The 16,094-nt window shown below is 54.1% G+C and overlaps 8 protein-coding genes across 8 annotated transcripts in view; 5 read left to right on the top strand and 3 right to left on the bottom strand.

The window, feature by feature from the left end:
• Positions 1-326: 326 nt before the first annotated feature.
• On the bottom strand, positions 327-3,247 carry BO97DRAFT_443824 (snoRNA-splicing protein PRP40). Its single transcript, XM_025698405.1, has 4 exons — positions 3,067-3,247; positions 2,845-2,999; positions 1,721-2,780; positions 327-1,669 (listed from the first exon to the last, which is right to left on the bottom strand). The coding sequence occupies exons 1-4, from the start codon at positions 3,205-3,207 to the stop codon at positions 485-487; spliced, it is 2,541 nt and encodes an 846-aa protein (XP_025550618.1). The 5' UTR covers positions 3,208-3,247; the 3' UTR covers positions 327-484.
• Positions 3,248-3,441: 194 nt separating this feature from the next.
• On the top strand, positions 3,442-5,623 carry BO97DRAFT_443823 (TRAPP trafficking subunit Trs65 domain-containing protein). The gene is made up of 4 exons (XM_025698404.1): positions 3,442-3,710; positions 3,773-4,042; positions 4,095-5,220; positions 5,289-5,623. Exons 1-4 carry the CDS (start codon positions 3,536-3,538, stop codon positions 5,470-5,472), a joined length of 1,755 nt encoding a protein of 584 aa, XP_025550617.1. The 5' UTR covers positions 3,442-3,535; the 3' UTR covers positions 5,473-5,623.
• A 617-nt stretch (positions 5,624-6,240) lies between these two features.
• BO97DRAFT_347045 (Mpv17/PMP22 family protein) lies at positions 6,241-7,405 on the top strand (the record flags this gene model as incomplete). The annotated part of the gene is made up of 6 exons (XM_025691838.1): positions 6,241-6,306; positions 6,447-6,537; positions 6,603-6,628; positions 6,703-7,045; positions 7,109-7,275; positions 7,334-7,405. 6 exons carry the CDS (start codon positions 6,241-6,243, stop codon positions 7,403-7,405), a joined length of 765 nt encoding a protein of 254 aa, XP_025550616.1.
• A 791-nt stretch (positions 7,406-8,196) lies between these two features.
• On the top strand, positions 8,197-10,052 carry pgkA (phosphoglycerate kinase pgkA; the record flags this gene model as incomplete). The annotated part of the gene is made up of 3 exons (XM_025698403.1): positions 8,197-8,262; positions 8,332-8,752; positions 8,812-10,052. The coding sequence occupies 3 exons, from the start codon at positions 8,197-8,199 to the stop codon at positions 9,579-9,581; spliced, it is 1,257 nt and encodes a 418-aa protein (XP_025550615.1). The 3' UTR covers positions 9,582-10,052.
• A 93-nt stretch (positions 10,053-10,145) lies between these two features.
• On the bottom strand, positions 10,146-10,770 carry BO97DRAFT_406136 (proteasome regulatory particle lid subunit SEM1). The gene is made up of 3 exons (XM_025695350.1): positions 10,594-10,770; positions 10,363-10,477; positions 10,146-10,269 (listed from the first exon to the last, which is right to left on the bottom strand). The coding sequence occupies exons 1-3, from the start codon at positions 10,703-10,705 to the stop codon at positions 10,236-10,238; spliced, it is 261 nt and encodes an 86-aa protein (XP_025550614.1). The 5' UTR covers positions 10,706-10,770; the 3' UTR covers positions 10,146-10,235.
• A 446-nt stretch (positions 10,771-11,216) lies between these two features.
• On the top strand, positions 11,217-14,346 carry BO97DRAFT_391976 (TTC39/IML2 family protein). The gene is made up of 6 exons (XM_025693848.1): positions 11,217-11,781; positions 11,863-11,880; positions 11,994-12,070; positions 12,146-12,212; positions 12,284-13,293; positions 13,348-14,346. Exons 1-6 carry the CDS (start codon positions 11,691-11,693, stop codon positions 14,179-14,181), a joined length of 2,097 nt encoding a protein of 698 aa, XP_025550612.1. The 5' UTR covers positions 11,217-11,690; the 3' UTR covers positions 14,182-14,346.
• On the bottom strand, positions 11,323-11,856 carry BO97DRAFT_96040 (uncharacterized protein). Its single transcript, XM_025701164.1, has one exon. It carries the CDS (start codon positions 11,683-11,685, stop codon positions 11,371-11,373), a length of 315 nt encoding a protein of 104 aa, XP_025550613.1. The 5' UTR covers positions 11,686-11,856; the 3' UTR covers positions 11,323-11,370.
• Positions 14,347-15,419: 1,073 nt separating the features above from the next.
• BO97DRAFT_443817 (MFS transporter) overlaps positions 15,420-16,094 on the top strand; it is a 2,550-nt gene continuing 1,875 nt past the window's right edge. The window contains exon 1 of the mRNA XM_025698402.1: positions 15,420-16,033. Within this exon, the coding sequence (XP_025550611.1) occupies positions 15,583-16,033 (451 nt within the window). The 5' untranslated portion in view covers positions 15,420-15,582. The remainder of the gene's footprint in view (positions 16,034-16,094) is intronic.

Here is a 16,094-nt window from a genome sequence, read left to right as displayed (position 1 = left end):
AAACCAGGAATCAGCAATTTTAGTTTCAAGGGTCACCCTGAGCAGCTTTGTTACCATGTACAGATCTCTCGTGGATGTTGGTTTAGGTGCTTGAATAATAGGATATTCCATGCCCCGCTCAGTGGATAATATATTGTTCGTTCCGCACCTATGCATGATCCACCAGGATTCCTGTGCAGAGACCGAATTGCGAGCTGGGATTATGATTTGAGTATCACTGTACCAAAGTAATCGATGTTAGTTAGTTAGCCTTTATCTTGCGTGGTTAGTACAGTTCTGCGGCATTCACCAGGTTGATCAGGAAACCAGATTATATGCTATATACTCACGCTACATAATACACAAACCACGGGGTCCATTTCCAGGATACAACACCTCTGCTGCAAGAATTCTCAATCGATGAGGACATGGATTGGGCTTTATTCTATCTAACCCTGGGAAGAAAGAAAGTGGCAGTAGGGGTAGCCATCTTCCAAACGCACGCCTAATCCTCCTCAATCTCACCCTCCTCGCTGCCGGAGTGAACCGCCTTGTCCTCTTTCTTCGCTTCATCTGCTACGGCAGCAGCTGGCCCTGGTGCGGCCACAGCTGCAGCCGCGACGGGGGTACGTTCGCGACGGTCCCTCTCCGCCGCGCCACCTCTGCGGGCGCCTCTGCTGCGATCGCGTTCTCGGCTCTCGCGACGGTACCGCTTCGCGGAGCGACTGGCCACGCTCTCGGCGTCACTGTCGCGTCTGCGTCGTCGGTCGTTGTTGTTGTTGTTGTTGTTGTTGTTGCTGGTGGTGCTCTTCGTGTCGGCGCCGTAGTCCAGCTCGTCACGGTTGCCACGGGGGTCGCCGCGGGTGCGGTAGAGGCGCTCGCGCTCCTCTTCGCGGTCGCGCCGCTCCCGGTCGTAGTGGCTCAGGGACCGGACGCTGCGCTCGCGATCCCAGTCGCGATCCCGGTCCCGCTCACGGTCCCGATCGCGCTCCCGATCGCGCTCCCGCTCGCGGTAACGTTCGCGGTCGCGGTCTCGGTCGCGGTCTTCGCGGCGCTCACGCACGGGCGATAGGCCGCTGGCTTTGCGGTAAGAGCGTTCGCGGTCGGCTTGGGCTTTGCGGCGGTCGGCTTCGTAGGCGTCGGGCTCCGGGGTCCGGCTGAGGCGGCTCGACGCTCCTCGCCGTTCGCCACGGTAGGAGAGACCGCTGCGGTGGTCGCGATCGCGATCGCGGTCGCGCTCACGCTCACGGTCCCGATCCCGGTCGTGGTGGTCCCGACGGCTGCTGCCGCGGTCTCGGTCGCGGGCCTCCCTCTCTCTCTCGGCGTCTTCTTCCTTCTCCTTCAAGCGCCGGATCACTTTGTCAAAGGCTGCTTGACGGGGTTCATCGGTTTCCAGCGCCTTGTATTCTTCGAACCTCTCGATTCTCGGCCGCACTTGTTCCCAGGTGTCGTTGGCTCGGACAGGGGGTTCGAGGCGCTTGATGCGCGAGCGCAACGCGTCGACGGCGCGTCGTTGATGCCGATCGGCGGCGTGCTTCTCTTCCTCGTTGCGTCGAATGGCCTTCTCTTGGATCCGCTGGAAGATAAGCTGCAGGATCTCAGAGTCAATGTTTGCTGTTCGGCGATCGGCGGATACAATGGAGTTGAACTCTTCCAATGTGGTCTTGGGAGTGACCTCGAAGTGTTTGTCCTGAAAATATGGTTAGCGACCGTTGCAGGGGGCACTTTGAGGGAATCTCACATCAAGCACGTCCAATACGTCGTTCCGGGGGCCGCGCAGCGACCGCTCCTCCTCCTCAACCACATCCCATAAAAGATCGATGGGGGATGATCCAGAGTTCCCCAGCATGCCAAGATATCGAGGATCTTCGTGGACCAGAGGATAAATGTTCATCCATTTGCTGCCGGCCTTGATTTTACCCTGTGACCTCAATTCCTTGAGAAGCTCAAGGTATTGCTCCCGAGCATGGCGTTCTTTCCTGGCCTTCGCGGCTTTTTGCTGCTGACGAGCATCGTTGAATGCTCTCTCCAGCGCCTTGATGTGATTTTCGAAAGCAGTCAAGATATCAGACTTGCTGAGGGTCTTGAACTTATCGTCGCTCTGCACTCTATCGTTGGATTGGATGATCGCCTGCGCCTCAGACCAGCGTGTATACGGCTCGAGGTCCAAGGATTTCAGGATATTGACTAATTCGTCCATGGCAGCCTTGCGCTTGACCGCTTCCTGTTCAACGTGATCCTTCTTGAGCTCGATGATATACTCCTCGAACAACTGGCGTCTCTCAGCCTCGTCGTCGGTGGACCTGAAGATGGTCTCGCCCTCAATGATCGGTCGAATGGTCTTCCACCGACTGTAGTGCTTGATTTCAGGATGACGTTTCAGCATGGTATTGAAATCTGCTCTGAGCTTAGCGAATCTTTCTTTCGCCCGATCCTTTTCCTGCATGCGAACCTCGACCGCATATTTCTCAAAGGCTGTCTTGCGGTCTCTGGGGTCTTTCAGGGCACGATACTGAGGATCTTTGATGGTTTCACGCATGGTCTGCTCCCAAGTCCACTCAGGCTGCACGTTGTGACGTTTTAGCATCTTCATGAATGCACTCTCGGCTTCTTCAAAGGAGCCGTATTCCGGGTCGGCTTGCTGGTTACCCAAGACGGGTGCCGCTGCTAGACCATTAGTGTCCATTGAATTGTATCCTCCACGGCGGTCACCATAGCCTCCTCGCTCGTAGTCGTCGCGTTCTCTTTGCTGGGGATATGATGGGAACGAGCTGACTCCACCTGCAACGAATGTCGGGGCTCTGTTCAAGGTTCAGTCAGCACAACAGACACAGCCAGGCTCACACAAGAGCTTATCAAACTCACGCTACAGGGGGAGGCTGAGGAGGTTGAGCCTGTGCCAACGCGTTTTTGTAAGCATCTGGAATCTCCCAGGTGCTCTGCTTGGTTTCAGTGTTGTACCAGTATTTGCGCCCATTATCCGTTGTGTATTCCTTCCAAGGTTGATTCGCCAGCGCGCGCTAGAGATGAAGGATGTGCCATATTAGCCTCAGTCACGCAGAATCGCGTTAAAGTGGAGATGCAAACCTCAACCGGCGTCATCAGCTCGACAGGCTTCGCCCATTGCGTGGCTTTCGTCTGCACGTTGTAGTAGTAGACTCGGCCTTCGGCATTGCGGGCCTCCTGCCACAGGGCGGGCGCACCCCCTGGACCATTCATCGGATTCATAGTCAAAGTGCAAAAGCTCCCAGGATGAAGGGGGAATGCTGTTGCGATGAATGGAAAGACGAGAAAAAGTAGCACGGAGCGGCGGCGTCGGTTCGCAGAAGCTCTCCGGTTCCTGCACTAAGGGTGTTTGTTCTGTTTGCACGGCTCTCCCCAGCCAGGGTCACAATAACATGGATGGAGTTGGCCTCCACTTGGTCCCTGGCTTCCACTGACGACTATGCGGCTCGCTCGATAATCTGTTCATGATCCTCTGTCGATCTATCGCGTGTCAATTCTTGTCCGTTCTTTCCCAGGCAGAGGGTTATGCGATCATCGTCTCCCCGCTAGTATGCCGAGTCTTGATGTCCCCGGGGAATTCCTCAGGCATGCTGTTCTAGATACAGTTGTCCCGCATGCTTCAGATGTTGACTTGGAGGCTGCTCTGACGTCTGCTCTGGAAGGAGGCGCAGATGACTTGACCTCTGTCCTCTCGCTTATACCTCAACGCTCCGTTCTCTTCTTCGGTACGTTATGACCTGTCGTCTAACTCGAGCTCTGTCTCTTACTCATCTATAGCGGGATACAGATGAGTTCTGCACCGTCCGCATCGTCCTCCGACTCTCCAATTGTTCGCCTGCAAGCCTAAAACAATACCTTCCACAGCTCGAGGTTGGCTTGGACGCCTTTGCTATTGATCCTGCCGAGACTGTTGCGGAGAACCCGACACCCACCAGAGATCTCATATTCTCAGGGGCCGTTAAGGCGCAGGAGCCACTGGTGGTGGTTAATGAGTTCGAGGGAGATTCGGGGGAGGGCAACCATGTCTATGTGATTTGGAGCATCGAAGCTTTTCTCAGTAAGGCTTTCACTGGCAAGCCCCTGTTGTCTGTCGGTACTAATTGCTATAGAACGCCCGCGCATACGCATCACTCATCCTTCCCTCCTCTTCATCGCCTCCGCAAACCTCAATCTAGCGAAGAATCAACGACAAATATCTCGTGGTGACGACTACCTTCCGCCGCTAATACCTGCATCGGCCAATGTACTACAGCCTTTGTCGTCGGATAAATCCCTCTCTCTCAAAGATCCCTTTCTTCCAGCGTCCCGGCTATTACGTGTCGTACCGGCGAAACAGACCGAGGATCCCATATACCACATTCAACAACATTCAGGACATCCGATCCGAGTTGTCCCTGCTGCTAGTGCGAGAATACGATATGCTCGGCTAAACTCGTATAGCGGGCGACCAACCACTGTCGCCAGTCTCGACTTTGAGGTGACACCATTTCTCACGTGCGACGTGACGTTTGACAAAGCCGAGCTCCGGCTATCAGACGGGACGATTGAGACCCTTTCTGATGCGCCAGGGCTGGTTCCACCGATCAAGTGTCTGCCGCGAGACGATGTCACTCTGGTATATAAGTTGACACCTGAATATGGTCAGAATCCGAGCCCATCGACGACGGTCATGGTCAGTGTTCTCGATATATCCTTGGAGGCAGTCATTCACTTATCCGACAATTGCAACCCACGGATTCTGATGCAATGGCGGACAAACGTGGACTTTTCCTTGCCCCTCAACCCCACCTTCGGTGCTCCTAGCCAGGCATTGCAACGGAACAACCGCCCGGCCAGCCTTCCCATGAACCAAAATCTGAATAATGCCTCGGCAGCGGCAACTGGAATCAATCGCACTTCCTTACGAGACCGAGCATATTCTACGACAGATCTCGGGGTGTCAGTCTCCTTCACGGGCCCTCCTCGGGTGGAGGTTGGCAAGCCATTTGCTTGGAATGTCTTCATCGTGAATCGGTCCACCACCGCTCGAAAGTTTGCTATGATAGCTATCCCTCGACGGAAGAGACCCGATCCCCGAACCCATACGGCGCGTCCATCTTCCTCGTCGGCCTCTGTTCGCAAGGAAACCCAGGTAGCAGAAGCCGTGACCGATGATAATATTGTGCATGCGCTCCAGAAGAGTGTGGCGGGCCAGGAAGCCGAGCTTGTTTCCATGAGTACCGATGTTCGTGCAGGGTAAGTGATTTATCCCTCTGGAGCCACTGCTGCTTGACTAAATATAGATCTAACACATACTCTCACAGACCACTCTTGCCTGGGACATGTTTTGCAACGGAACTGAAACTGCTACCCTTGGCGGTGGGCGCCCTCCGCTTGGAAGCTGTGCGACTGGTGGATGTCAACACGAATGAAACGACAGACATCCGAGACCTCCCGGACATACTCTCCTTTGACAGGAATGAAGTGCCGCCAGTGTCCTCCAGCTAGGATGGTGTATGTAACTTGTGATGATAGCTTGAATGCCGCCTACGATGTAAATTTGTATAGAAATTGTTGTTCTCACGTTTGGACGGTCGGTGACGGCCATGATGAGAACTTGAAGATACTGGTGCAGGTACCTGTTTTTGTATTGAATAGATAATCACCAACATTGCTTTGCACAAGATGAACGAACAATGGAGGAGGAGGACAATGCCAAGCTTAAGATAGGTAAAGCGGCAATCAGGAGGGGGCGGTTCAGCCCTAAAGCGGCAATGAAAGGGGGGCAAGGGGCGGAGAAGGGCGGAAGATCACACGAGTGGATGATGGAAGAATGGACGGATGATGATACACTTGACTCTCTTGACTCTCTTGACTTTGGACTGCTTGAGAGACTGTAGAATGACCTCGCTCTTGCATCTACTAAACCGCTACTGCTGACCTGGCCTGTTTAATCGATCATTTCTCATCTTCGGCCTCCTCTTACTTCATCGCAGCTGTTCCCACTGACTACTGAGAATTCCCAACCTCCCTTTTCCCCTTCCCCCACCCCTTATTGTCTTCCTGTCTGTCTTGTGTTGTTGTTGCCTGTGCACCCACTCTCCCCAGGCTCACTCATTCACCCGCGCCCCACGAACGAACCCTTTTCATACGTAACTTATCCTTTGCGTCATACCTCGCCGTCTCTGCCAGCCAGCCCGGCATTTCCTTGCCCTCGCCTTCGATTTTCTTCCATTACCCCCGTGAATCCTTATTCCCATTGAACCCGTCTCCGTCATGTTTTCCGCTGGACGTCGCAGCATCCTCGATGGACTCAATCGGCGGTACATCTACGGTCGTTTGGTATGTGCTAGATAGACACTCTTAAAACTTTTCTTATCCACCACAGCTTCACATACTACTGCATCCTAAATTTATTCTCTTTTACATCCATACAAAGAATTAAGACTGACGTTATCTGCCTCCTATTTCTCCATCGACAGCCACTGCTTCATACGATAATCTTCCTTATCGAGATGGCGGCGGCAACGCGGCTTGCCGCCAAATTCAACTCCTACTATTCGGAGAAGCCAGGTGAGGCTCAACGCGCGAACCCCTTGGGCGCTTTAAACGGTCGACTGACTTGCTTCATCTCCCAGTCCTCACTACTATGGTCACCAATGCGGTAAGAGCCTGCGAACCAGCACGACACGGGCCACCCTAAGCCGACAACAAGCTGACTCTCGATGCTTATTATAGATCTTGGGTGGGATTGCAGACACCGTCGCACAGCTAATCACAGCTGTCAGAGCCGGCTCCGGACGCAGGTCGTCGAATGGCGGGGATTTCATCTCGATTGAGATTCATGACCTTGACAAGGAGAAGCCGCCCGCTCTCGGGGAGCTGGGCCACGCGAGGCACGCAGCCCCGGCTTTCGACTTTGAGCGCCTCACTCGTTTCATGTCGTACGGCTTCTTCATGGCCCCGCTTCAATTCCACTGGTTCGGCTTCTTGTCTCGCGCTTTCCCGCTCACGAAGAAGAACCCGAGTATTCCGGCCTTGAAGCGGGTTGTTTGCGATCAGCTTATCTTCGCTCCTTTTGGTATGAGAGAACCACCCCAGACTGAGTGGCGGAGTGCGGCTGGATTGCTAACCGACGGTATAGGTCTGGCGTGCTTCTTCACATTCATGACGGTCGCTGAGGGGGGTGGACGCCGGGCGTTGTCGCGCAAGTTCCAGGACGTGTACCTGCCCACTCTGAAGGCCAACTTCGTTCTCTGGCCTGCCGTCCAGGTCCTGAACTTCCGTGTTGTCCCCATCCAGTTCCAGATTGTAAGTCGTTTGCATGAGTACTTGGCGATGAAGCGTATGCTAACTGATTGTTCTGCAGCCGTTTGTGTCCTCCGTTGGTATCGCCTGGACTGCGTACCTGTCGTTGACCAACTCTGCGGAACAGGAGTGAAGGACGAGCTTCCATCTTTAGGTATATTGGTATTTGCGACCCGGTCTCACTCATTTTAACCTCTGTTCTGTTTCATTATGATTGCTCTTTCCGTTTTCTATGCTTACTGGGCGTTGTAAATCAACGGTTGGGAAGGGGAGTCCTGGTTTCATGTCGCATGGGTGGAGTCTAGGTCATCTTCCATGCCGGCAATGTCGATTGATGCGCGTCGGAAATTCGTTCTTTAATTAACATGTGTGTGAATCGTTCTAGGAAGGAGATGGACAGCAATGCATGGTATCTTTCTCAACCCTAGTACTCACTGGTGATGACCAGGTAGGTGGATGTCTTCTCCGGATTCGGGGAGAGAGGATCACGGAACGGGACGGAGTCGATGGGTTCAAGCCGAAGCTGGGTATGCCCACGGGGTTTACAGCTATGTTAGACCCCTCTAGTATACTTCTAGGCTCTAGATCGAGTGACTAGACCCCTCCAATTCCTACATGCTCCGAGGTAGAATTGAATGATTTCCCCCAATCGCCCTGAAACTTCCGTGGGTGACATCAGTCCCGCAACAGCCCGAGTGGGCGGCGAATCTCTCACCGGCCGCCCCACCAAAATGGACGATTTGCAACCAAAACATTACCCCGCCAGTCTACCAAACCCGTTGTAACCAGACTCGGTCACCGTGATACCGTGATCTGATTGCCTGTTCGCTCATAAAGTAATCCATCCCATTCCAATTTTACTCTTGCGTTTCCCTTTCTCTTCCCACTCTGATCTGACCAATTTCCACCCAGTCATTTGTCACCATGTCTCTCTCCAACAAGCTTGCTATCACTGACGTCGACCTCAAGGACAAGCGTGTCTTGATCCGCGTATGTCACCCCACCTCTCCCTCAGAACAGCAATTGAGCGGCCACTAACAATCCTTCCTTTCTCATCAGGTCGACTTCAACGTCCCTCTGGATGGCAACAAGAACATCACCAACAACCAGCGTATCGTCGGTGCTCTCCCCACCATCAAGTATGCCATTGAGAATGGCGCCAAGGCCGTCATCCTCATGTCCCACCTCGGCCGTCCCGACGGCAAGGTCAACCCCAAGTACAGCCTGAAGCCCGTCGTGGCCGAGCTCGAGAAGCTGCTGAGCAAGTCCGTCATCTTCACCGAGGACTGCGTCGGCAAGGAGGTCGAGGAGACCGTCAACAAGGCCTCCGGCGGCCAGGTCATCCTGCTGGAGAACCTGCGTTTCCACGCCGAGGAGGAGGGCAGCTACAAGGACGAGGAGGGCAAGAAGGTCAAGGCCGACAAGGAGAAGGTTGCCGAGTTCCGCAAGGGCCTGACTGCTCTGGGTGATATCTACATCAGTACGCCGCCTCCCTTTGTTTCTGCTGATCGTATGATCGACTAACCAACCCCGAAACAGACGATGCTTTCGGTACTGCCCACCGTGCCCACTCCTCCATGGTCGGTGTCGACCTTCCCCAGAAGGCGTCCGGATTCCTCGTCAAGAAGGAGCTGGACTACTTCGCTCAGGCTCTTGAGAGCCCCAAGCGCCCCTTCCTGGCCATCCTCGGTGGCGCCAAGGTCTCCGACAAGATCCAGCTGATCGACAACCTGTTGCCCAAGGTCAACAGCCTGATCATCACCGGCGCCATGGCGTTCACCTTCAAGAAGACCCTGGAGGGCGTCAAGATCGGCAACAGCCTGTTCGACGAGGCTGGCAGCAAGATCGTCGGCGAGGTCATGGAGAAGGCCAAGAAGCACAACGTCAAGGTTGTCCTGCCCGTCGACTACATCACCGCCGATAAGTTCGCCGAGGACGCCAAGATCGGCCAGGCCACCGACGCCGAGGGCATCCCCGAGGGCTTCATGGGCCTGGACGTTGGCGAGAAGTCCGTCGCTCTGTACAAGGAGGTCATCGCCGAGGCCAAGACCATCCTCTGGAACGGCCCCTGCGGTGTCTTTGAGATGAAGCCCTTCGCCAAGGGTACCGAGGAGACCCTTGACGCCGTCGTCAAGGCCGCCCAGTCCGGCTCCATTGTCATCATCGGCGGTGGTGACACCGCCACCGTCGCCGCCAAGTACGGCGTCGAGGACAAGCTCAGCCACGTCTCCACCGGTGGTGGTGCCTCTCTTGAGCTCCTCGAGGGCAAGGACCTCCCCGGTGTCTCCGCCTTGTCGTCGAGTAAGTAAAAAACTCTCTACCAACTATATCTAATGTCAATTGGGAGGTTGTAGGCAAGGCCCCCGCGTAGGCTGTGCAGCGGAAGTGGCATGGGGCGGGAGGGGAGTGCATATGTGCGTTTTACCTGTCTTGTCAGCCTTTCCCTTGCATGTTCTGCCCATGCGGAGGGTTCTAGGTCCTATGCTTCAACGAATGTAATGTACAAGGATGATGATAATCTTCAAACGTTTTGATTGGATTGTTCTGATCTGAGGTTCTGTTCAGTGACGGGTTCTAAGCTATGATGTAAGACTTGGGGATTGCTGCCTTTACTTCCACAGATGTAGGTAGACCGTATCTACGATATCACCACAGCATAAACTGGAGGCGCGTAAGCTGTACTACCCAACCAGATCAAGCCTCTAGCTCTCTACACTCGCACCCCTACGCACCAGCCCTCCAACCAGCTCTCCCCAATATCAAAACATCAATCCCCAAGCAACACATTCTACAACCATAAACCCTTTGCTCAAACCTCAAGCCAACCCCCACCCATTAACCCCTTCCTACCTAAGCTACCGTAAAATCCAACCCGTCGAAACAAAATCAATTTCATTCTTCATAAACCACAATAAACCTAAATCCATATCCCTCCGACCAAACAACCCACAGACCAGATCAAATCAACGAGACGCATCCACCTTTTTCAACTCCTCTCTGTTGCCACGACAAATTAAGAATTAGCTTTCATCCTCATCCAAGCACACCCGAAGCCAGTAGGTAGGGACAGGAAAGGAAGAGGGCGCTTACTTCAACTGCTTCGAGAAGTCCTCGGCGGCATCGTCGTCGTCCCAGCTCTCCTCCCACAGGTGGGCGTCGGTACCGTTGGCGGTGGTGCCTTGTTCGGTTTCGTCCTGGGGCCAGTCTGTTTTGTTTTTCGGGAGTGTTAGTTTGGGGTCTTGGGTTGGGGTGGTTTATCTCTGCGGTGGAGGGGAGGGGAGAGGGACTTTAGTTGAAGGGTAGGGAGGGAAGTAGACGCACCTTCCACGGGGAAATCCTCAAACTCGTCGTCCTCTTCCAGGACAGACGGCTTCTGTTGTTGTTGGGGCTGTTGGCTGGGTTCGGCCTTGTCTTGGGTCTGGGTGTTGGACATGATGGGCGGGCGTGCGTAGAGCGGGGGGGGGGGGGGGGAAGAGAGGAGGGTGTGAGGCGGGGGGGTGAAGTTCGTTGGTAGATCGAGGGATTGCGGTTTGGTGGTTCACGGTTGATGCGATGAGAATCCGGATGTGTTTCGTGGAGGTCTTGTTGAATGTAACTGAGCAGAAAGAGTTGATGGTCGGTGATGTGATGGGAAAGCAAGCAGGCGCAAGCAAGCCCGCTCGCAACAAGCAGCGAACGACGGACAGCACGCCCTGAGCTCCAGCCAGCTCCGACAGCCTCCCGATTAGGCTTAGTGCAGTCTTATGCATTAGTGAGCCGTGCATTCATTATTTCTGCATTATTCTCGATCTGACGCAACCTCATCCACAACAGGACGGAGTTAAGCCAACAACAACTGCCAGACCACTACTTTCTGCCTAAACAAGGCTGACTTTCGAAATAGACACTTCTCCTTCCAAGATAAAATACCCTCAATTACTCTTTCCCCTCCTGCATCATCTATTCGTATCAAGTCCAGACTGACTATTGGTTTGGAGTTCGTGGTTTACCACACGGTTTAACTCCGCCTCGCCGCACCACCACCGCCGCCGCCGCCGCCGCCGCAAGTGGACCACGGCTTCCACCACTACCGGACCCTTCTTCTGCGGAGGGGGCTTATTATATCGCTCCCCCAAGTCTACTTACTTTCCCTTTTTCCTCTCTCCCCCTTTGATTATATCTTCCGTCTCTCTTCTTCTCTACTTCTACCATCTCTTTCACAAGGTTATGTTCCCGGAAAGTCTCTACGTGCCTGGTTTGATGGGAGATACGCCGTCTCTCCCTCTCCGTCTGCGTCTTCTTTCCCTGGGCTCCGGGCCCCTCCGGCTCGTGACTGGAATCTGACCTCCTTTCCTCCTCGTCCAATTTGTCTCGTGCCCACCTTCTTTGTTTGTTTTCTTTTCCCTCCCCCTTTTCATCTTGATCACTCCCCATCAAGTATGTTTCGAGTCGGTTCCTGGCTTTACGGCAAGAAGCCGGGTGCCAATGCCTCCACTCAGTCCTTGGACTCTTTGTCCGAACTACGGGATCGTGAGTGAAATTCTTTTCCGCCTGTGGAAGTTCTTCTGTCACAGGAATAAAATGCTGACTGGAGGGGGTTGTCTCTGATAGTCGAGGATGCCATGAGGGGTACGTACCTGCACAAATCTCGATCTCTGATCTAAAACATTCCCCCCCCCCCCCGCTCTTCCGGGCGGCTAGCGCTGCAGGTCTATATTGGTTCTAACGGAGTTGGGATGCAGCCGCGACCTTAATCCTCAATGACGATGTGGATGGCGCCGAGGATGGCCTGTCGGAAGGCACTTCCTCCTTCCACAATGTATGTATACTGTTCTGGATGGTTGCGGGCCTTCGGCTGATCGATGTCGGTGTTGTTTTCTTGCGGCTGTTGTAGCTCGGAAGAGGTGTGGTCGCTTTCATTCGTGCCACTTTGGGTTTTGAACAGGAGATTATGCGGCAAGGTGGGTTGCTTACATTATTATGTCTTGTGCTGGAGGGACTGGGGAGCATGGCTGATCTTTATTGCTTATAGCTTCGGAGCGGCTCAACGCCGCCGAGACCAGCGCCGCCAACGATCAACATCGCGCGCAACATAACTCCAACGCGCCCAATTCATACCACTCCCAGATCTATGCGCCGGGGACGGAGTTTGCCCTCTGTCAGGCTATGGCGCAGCTCATGAGTGCGGTGGTCGGGGTCCTGAATGAGAGTCTGACGGAGAGTATCAAAGGGTTTTATAGACTACGGAAGGCCTATATCACGCTGGACGCCATTCTGAAGATGGAACAAAAGTTCATCATGCAAGAGCGAAGTTCTGGGAATAGCACACCGACGGAGAAGAGCAGCTCTTCGACCAAACTCCCCGGGCCAAGTGCCACGACTAGAACGGCTCCTGCGTCGCCGGTGGATGCTGCCGGGCTCTCGAAGCAGTTGTCTGGATTGACGGTCTCGGCCAGCACCGAGACGTTGACCACCAACTCCGATATGCTGGACCAGGACCCTGAGTCTGATATCTTCAAGAATCAGATCGATGTGTTCATCCACTCGGGTGCTAACTTCTGTTTTGGGATCCTCCTGGTCCTCATCTCCATGGTCCCGCCTGTGTTCAGTAAATTGCTTGGCATCATTGGCTTTCACGGAGACAAAGAGCGCGGGTTGAAGATGTTGTGGCAGGCAAGCAAGTTCCACAATCTGATCGGAGCCCTCTCCGCCTTTGCCATCCTGGGCTACTCGAACGGGTTCGTCCGTTACTGCGACATCATGCCCGACCCCGCCTCGCCCGATGACGTGCAGGGCTACCCGCAAGAGCGCCTTGAGGCTCTCTTGGCGCTGATGAGGCAACGGTTCCCGAAGAGTCAGCTGTGGCTCCTGGAAGAGTCACGCATGAATGGCGCGAACCGCAAGTTGGACGTCGCCTTGGAGCTCCTGTGTGGCAAGGACCGCAGTCCGCTCAAGCAGGTCGAGGCATTGCGGGTGTTTGAACGGAGTTTGAACGCAATGTATCTCCACAAGTACGAGCTGTGCGCTGAGTCCTTCATTGAGGTATATTATATTCCCCTGCAAGTAACTCCAAAGCATGATGGCTAACTCCGTTAGTGTGTGGACCTGAACTCGTGGTCGCGCTCGCTTTACTACTATATCGCGGGCGCCTCGCACCTCAGCCTGTACCGGGGTCTGCTTGCGACCGATGCCAGCGCCGCGGCCAAGCACGCTGACCAAGCCACCGAGTACTTCCGCATGGCGCCGCCCCTGGCTGGCAAGAAGAAATTCATGGCGCGCCAGCTGCCATTCGATGTGTTCGTCTCGCGCAAGATTGCCAAGTGGGAAGCCCGCGCCAAAGAATGGAAGGTGTCCCTGGTCGAGGCGGTGGGCGTCGACCCGATCGAGGAGATGATCTTCTTCTGGAACGGCCACAGCCGAATGACCCAGGCCCAACTGGAGGAGTCGTTGACGAAACTGGCCTGGTCCGAGGGCCCCGACAACAAGTCGACCTGGGCGCGTGAAGGGCCGGAGGAGAAGGCCATTCTGCAGATCCTGCGCGCGGCTGTCTTCCGCTCGATGCGGCGACACGACGAGGCCAAGGAGCTGATCCAGACGGGCATCTTCAGCCAGGACAAGTCACTATTCACGGGCCATCTCCGCGACGACTGGATCTATCCGGTCGCGCACTTCGAGATGGCGGCCAACCTGTGGATGGAACGGCCGACGTACCAGGCGCTGCACGGCAAGGCTGTCACCGCCGCCAAGGAGACTGGCGGTGAGAGCGAGCCGGGGCAGCTGGAACGGCGGCAGGTGCGGGACTGCAAGGAGCATCTCGAGAAGGCGGCCAAATGGGAGAGTTACGAGCTGGACGCGCGCATCGGGCTGAAGGTGACGGCGGCCATGGAGGCGGTGCAGAAATGGGAAAGCACCCATAGCGTCGGTGCTTGAGAAAGGTTTTAACTGCAAGTACATACATACACATACATACCCGGAGGGAAGTCGATGACGATTGACGAGTATAATGACGGGCTGTACCAGTATCTGCCGGCGTCCACATGATACAGAGGAATATATTTTACATAGGGTAAGTGAATAGGGATGAATAGATAGACCGTGAATTGACTTTTGTGAATTGCAAATAATGTTTCATGAGTAGTAGATACACCTCAGTATCACTTGTTTCTGAGACAATTAACTGGGTATGGACTGGACTAGTCAGTTCCACATCAGGCATAGACGCAGCCAACGGAACCAACCCTTTCTTTAACTAGTTTAAACGCAAGCAATGAATAAGTGAGTGGCGTCTCGTCTCAACAAACCCGGCACGGCACCATCAATCGGATTTATATCCGCGTCAATCTTATGTCCGAGGGAATCCTCGGTCGGAGGCTCCGACGGAGAGATCCGATGATTTGCTGCCTCATGGTATCATAAGTACAAGCCGGGGTTTAGGATTGTTCTGTGGTTCTAAGTCTTCATTCAATTTAAGGGGCAGATTTTGAATGTTCAAGTGGGTTTATGGGTTTATGGGCTTTGTAGGACTGTAGTGAGGAGTCGATTGATGTGTTTGTGGTTGATTAGTTTGTGTAAAGATGCCGATTGAGCTCGGTATCTATCGCCGAGGGGTGCATACTGGATGCATCAGGATGGAATTATCAAAGGGTTGGCGATAAGGGTTGGTGATGGAGCTCTGCTATTGCTTGATTTTCTTGACCGCTGATTTGAGCGTAGGGTTCGGTGACTCACTTGATCTAGAGTCTTGAATCTGTCTGGGTTGGTTGATGTGGTAGAAAGTATACTATCGTGTCTTGCTTGCTGGGTAGACGCCTTCATGGGCCTATCTTGCTCGACGGGGTTTGAATTAGTACCTTGGGATAACTCACATGTATGTATCAGTTGCTCTGCTATTGATAAGACGAAAAAGATCAGAAAAACCTGCAGCTCGAGCATGAATCACCCCAGCACAGCACAGCACAGCACATCATACATGTAACGGTACATCAGTCTCGGTAATTGAACCCCAAACGCCGAGATAACGAAGATTCGGAGGTCCGATAACGGAAGAGCGGATCCCCCCAGAGATTTTCTACAGGGCTGTTCCAGTACTAAGTAAGTTGGTTATATTAAAAGCGGACTACTCCGTTGCAGTGACGTTGGCATTGACGGCGGCTTCTTCTTCAATTTTTTTTTCTGGCTCGAGCTGCTTCTCTCTTTTCTTTCTAATTACTGATTGAGTCTTTGAGGTCTTACTGGAGATAACCGCACCGGGGAGGATCTTCTTGAGACTTTCTAAACTCGAAGTATAATACTGGAGAAACAGAACCCAACAAGAATACCAAGCATCGATCAATGTCACTTCCGCCGCCGGCCCACGAGGGCCATAATCCCGGCGTTCCTCTCCACCACCAGCAACAGCAGCACTCACCGTCGCATTCGATCACATCCCTCACATCAACCACTACAACCACCACAACCTCCTCCTCAGCATTTAATAACCACCACAACCACAATGCAGAAGCACCCGAAAACGACCCCGAACGCAACGCCCTAGAGAAACAACCAACAGCAGCGTCGGGCTTCTCAACGGCTGGACTAGAAGCCCGCACGCACTCCATCGTGTCGCGCATCCGCAGCCGCGATCCCGCGCAGACGGCGCGCTTCACGCACCCGCTCGCACATACGAAAACCACCGAGGACGTCGTCGTTGACTTCGAGGGGCCCGATGATCCTTACCTCCCGATGAATTGGGGGTTTCGGAAGAAGGCGATTACCACTGTGCTTTATGGGTTGACTACTATGGGTATGTTCTCTTACTTTGTTTCTTTATGGGGGAGCTGAGAGGGGGGGGGGGGGGGGGGGGG

Source organism: Aspergillus homomorphus (genome assembly GCF_003184865.1).
Source record: "Aspergillus homomorphus CBS 101889 unplaced genomic scaffold BO97scaffold_22, whole genome shotgun sequence".
NCBI lineage: Eukaryota > Fungi > Ascomycota > Eurotiomycetes > Eurotiales > Aspergillaceae > Aspergillus > Aspergillus homomorphus.
This window is presented reverse-complemented; position numbering and strand designations above follow the sequence as displayed.

Bases quoted from the DNA above. Each gene is read 5' to 3' on its own strand.
- BO97DRAFT_443823 (XM_025698404.1), top strand. From the start codon at position 3,536: ATGCCGAGTCTTGATGTCCCCGGGGAATTCCTCAGGCATGCTGTTCTA. The intron at 3,711-3,772 runs GTACGTTATGAC...AGCGGGATACAG, and splicing joins ACGCTCCGTTCTCTTCTTCG to ATGAGTTCTGCACCGTCCGC. The intron at 5,221-5,288 runs GTAAGTGATTTA...ATACTCTCACAG, and splicing joins AGTACCGATGTTCGTGCAGG to ACCACTCTTGCCTGGGACAT.
- BO97DRAFT_96040 (XM_025701164.1), bottom strand. From the start codon at position 11,685: ATGGGGAGTGATCAAGATGAAAAGGGGGAGGGAAAAGAAAACAAACAA.
- BO97DRAFT_443824 (XM_025698405.1), bottom strand. From the start codon at position 3,207: ATGAATCCGATGAATGGTCCAGGGGGTGCGCCCGCCCTGTGGCAGGAG. The intron at 2,781-2,844 runs GTGAGTTTGATA...AACCTTGAACAG, and splicing joins CCTCAGCCTCCCCCTGTAGC to AGCCCCGACATTCGTTGCAG. The intron at 1,670-1,720 runs GTGAGATTCCCT...CCATATTTTCAG, and splicing joins ACGTATTGGACGTGCTTGAT to GACAAACACTTCGAGGTCAC.
- BO97DRAFT_391976 (XM_025693848.1), top strand. From the start codon at position 11,691: ATGTTTCGAGTCGGTTCCTGGCTTTACGGCAAGAAGCCGGGTGCCAAT. The intron at 12,071-12,145 runs GTATGTATACTG...CGGCTGTTGTAG, and splicing joins GCACTTCCTCCTTCCACAAT to CTCGGAAGAGGTGTGGTCGC. The intron at 13,294-13,347 runs GTATATTATATT...TAACTCCGTTAG, and splicing joins GCGCTGAGTCCTTCATTGAG to TGTGTGGACCTGAACTCGTG.
- BO97DRAFT_406136 (XM_025695350.1), bottom strand. From the start codon at position 10,705: ATGTCCAACACCCAGACCCAAGACAAGGCCGAACCCAGCCAACAGCCC. The intron at 10,478-10,593 runs GTGCGTCTACTT...AAAACAAAACAG, and splicing joins TGAGGATTTCCCCGTGGAAG to ACTGGCCCCAGGACGAAACC. The intron at 10,270-10,362 runs GTAAGCGCCCTC...TCGTGGCAACAG, and splicing joins GACTTCTCGAAGCAGTTGAA to AGAGGAGTTGAAAAAGGTGG.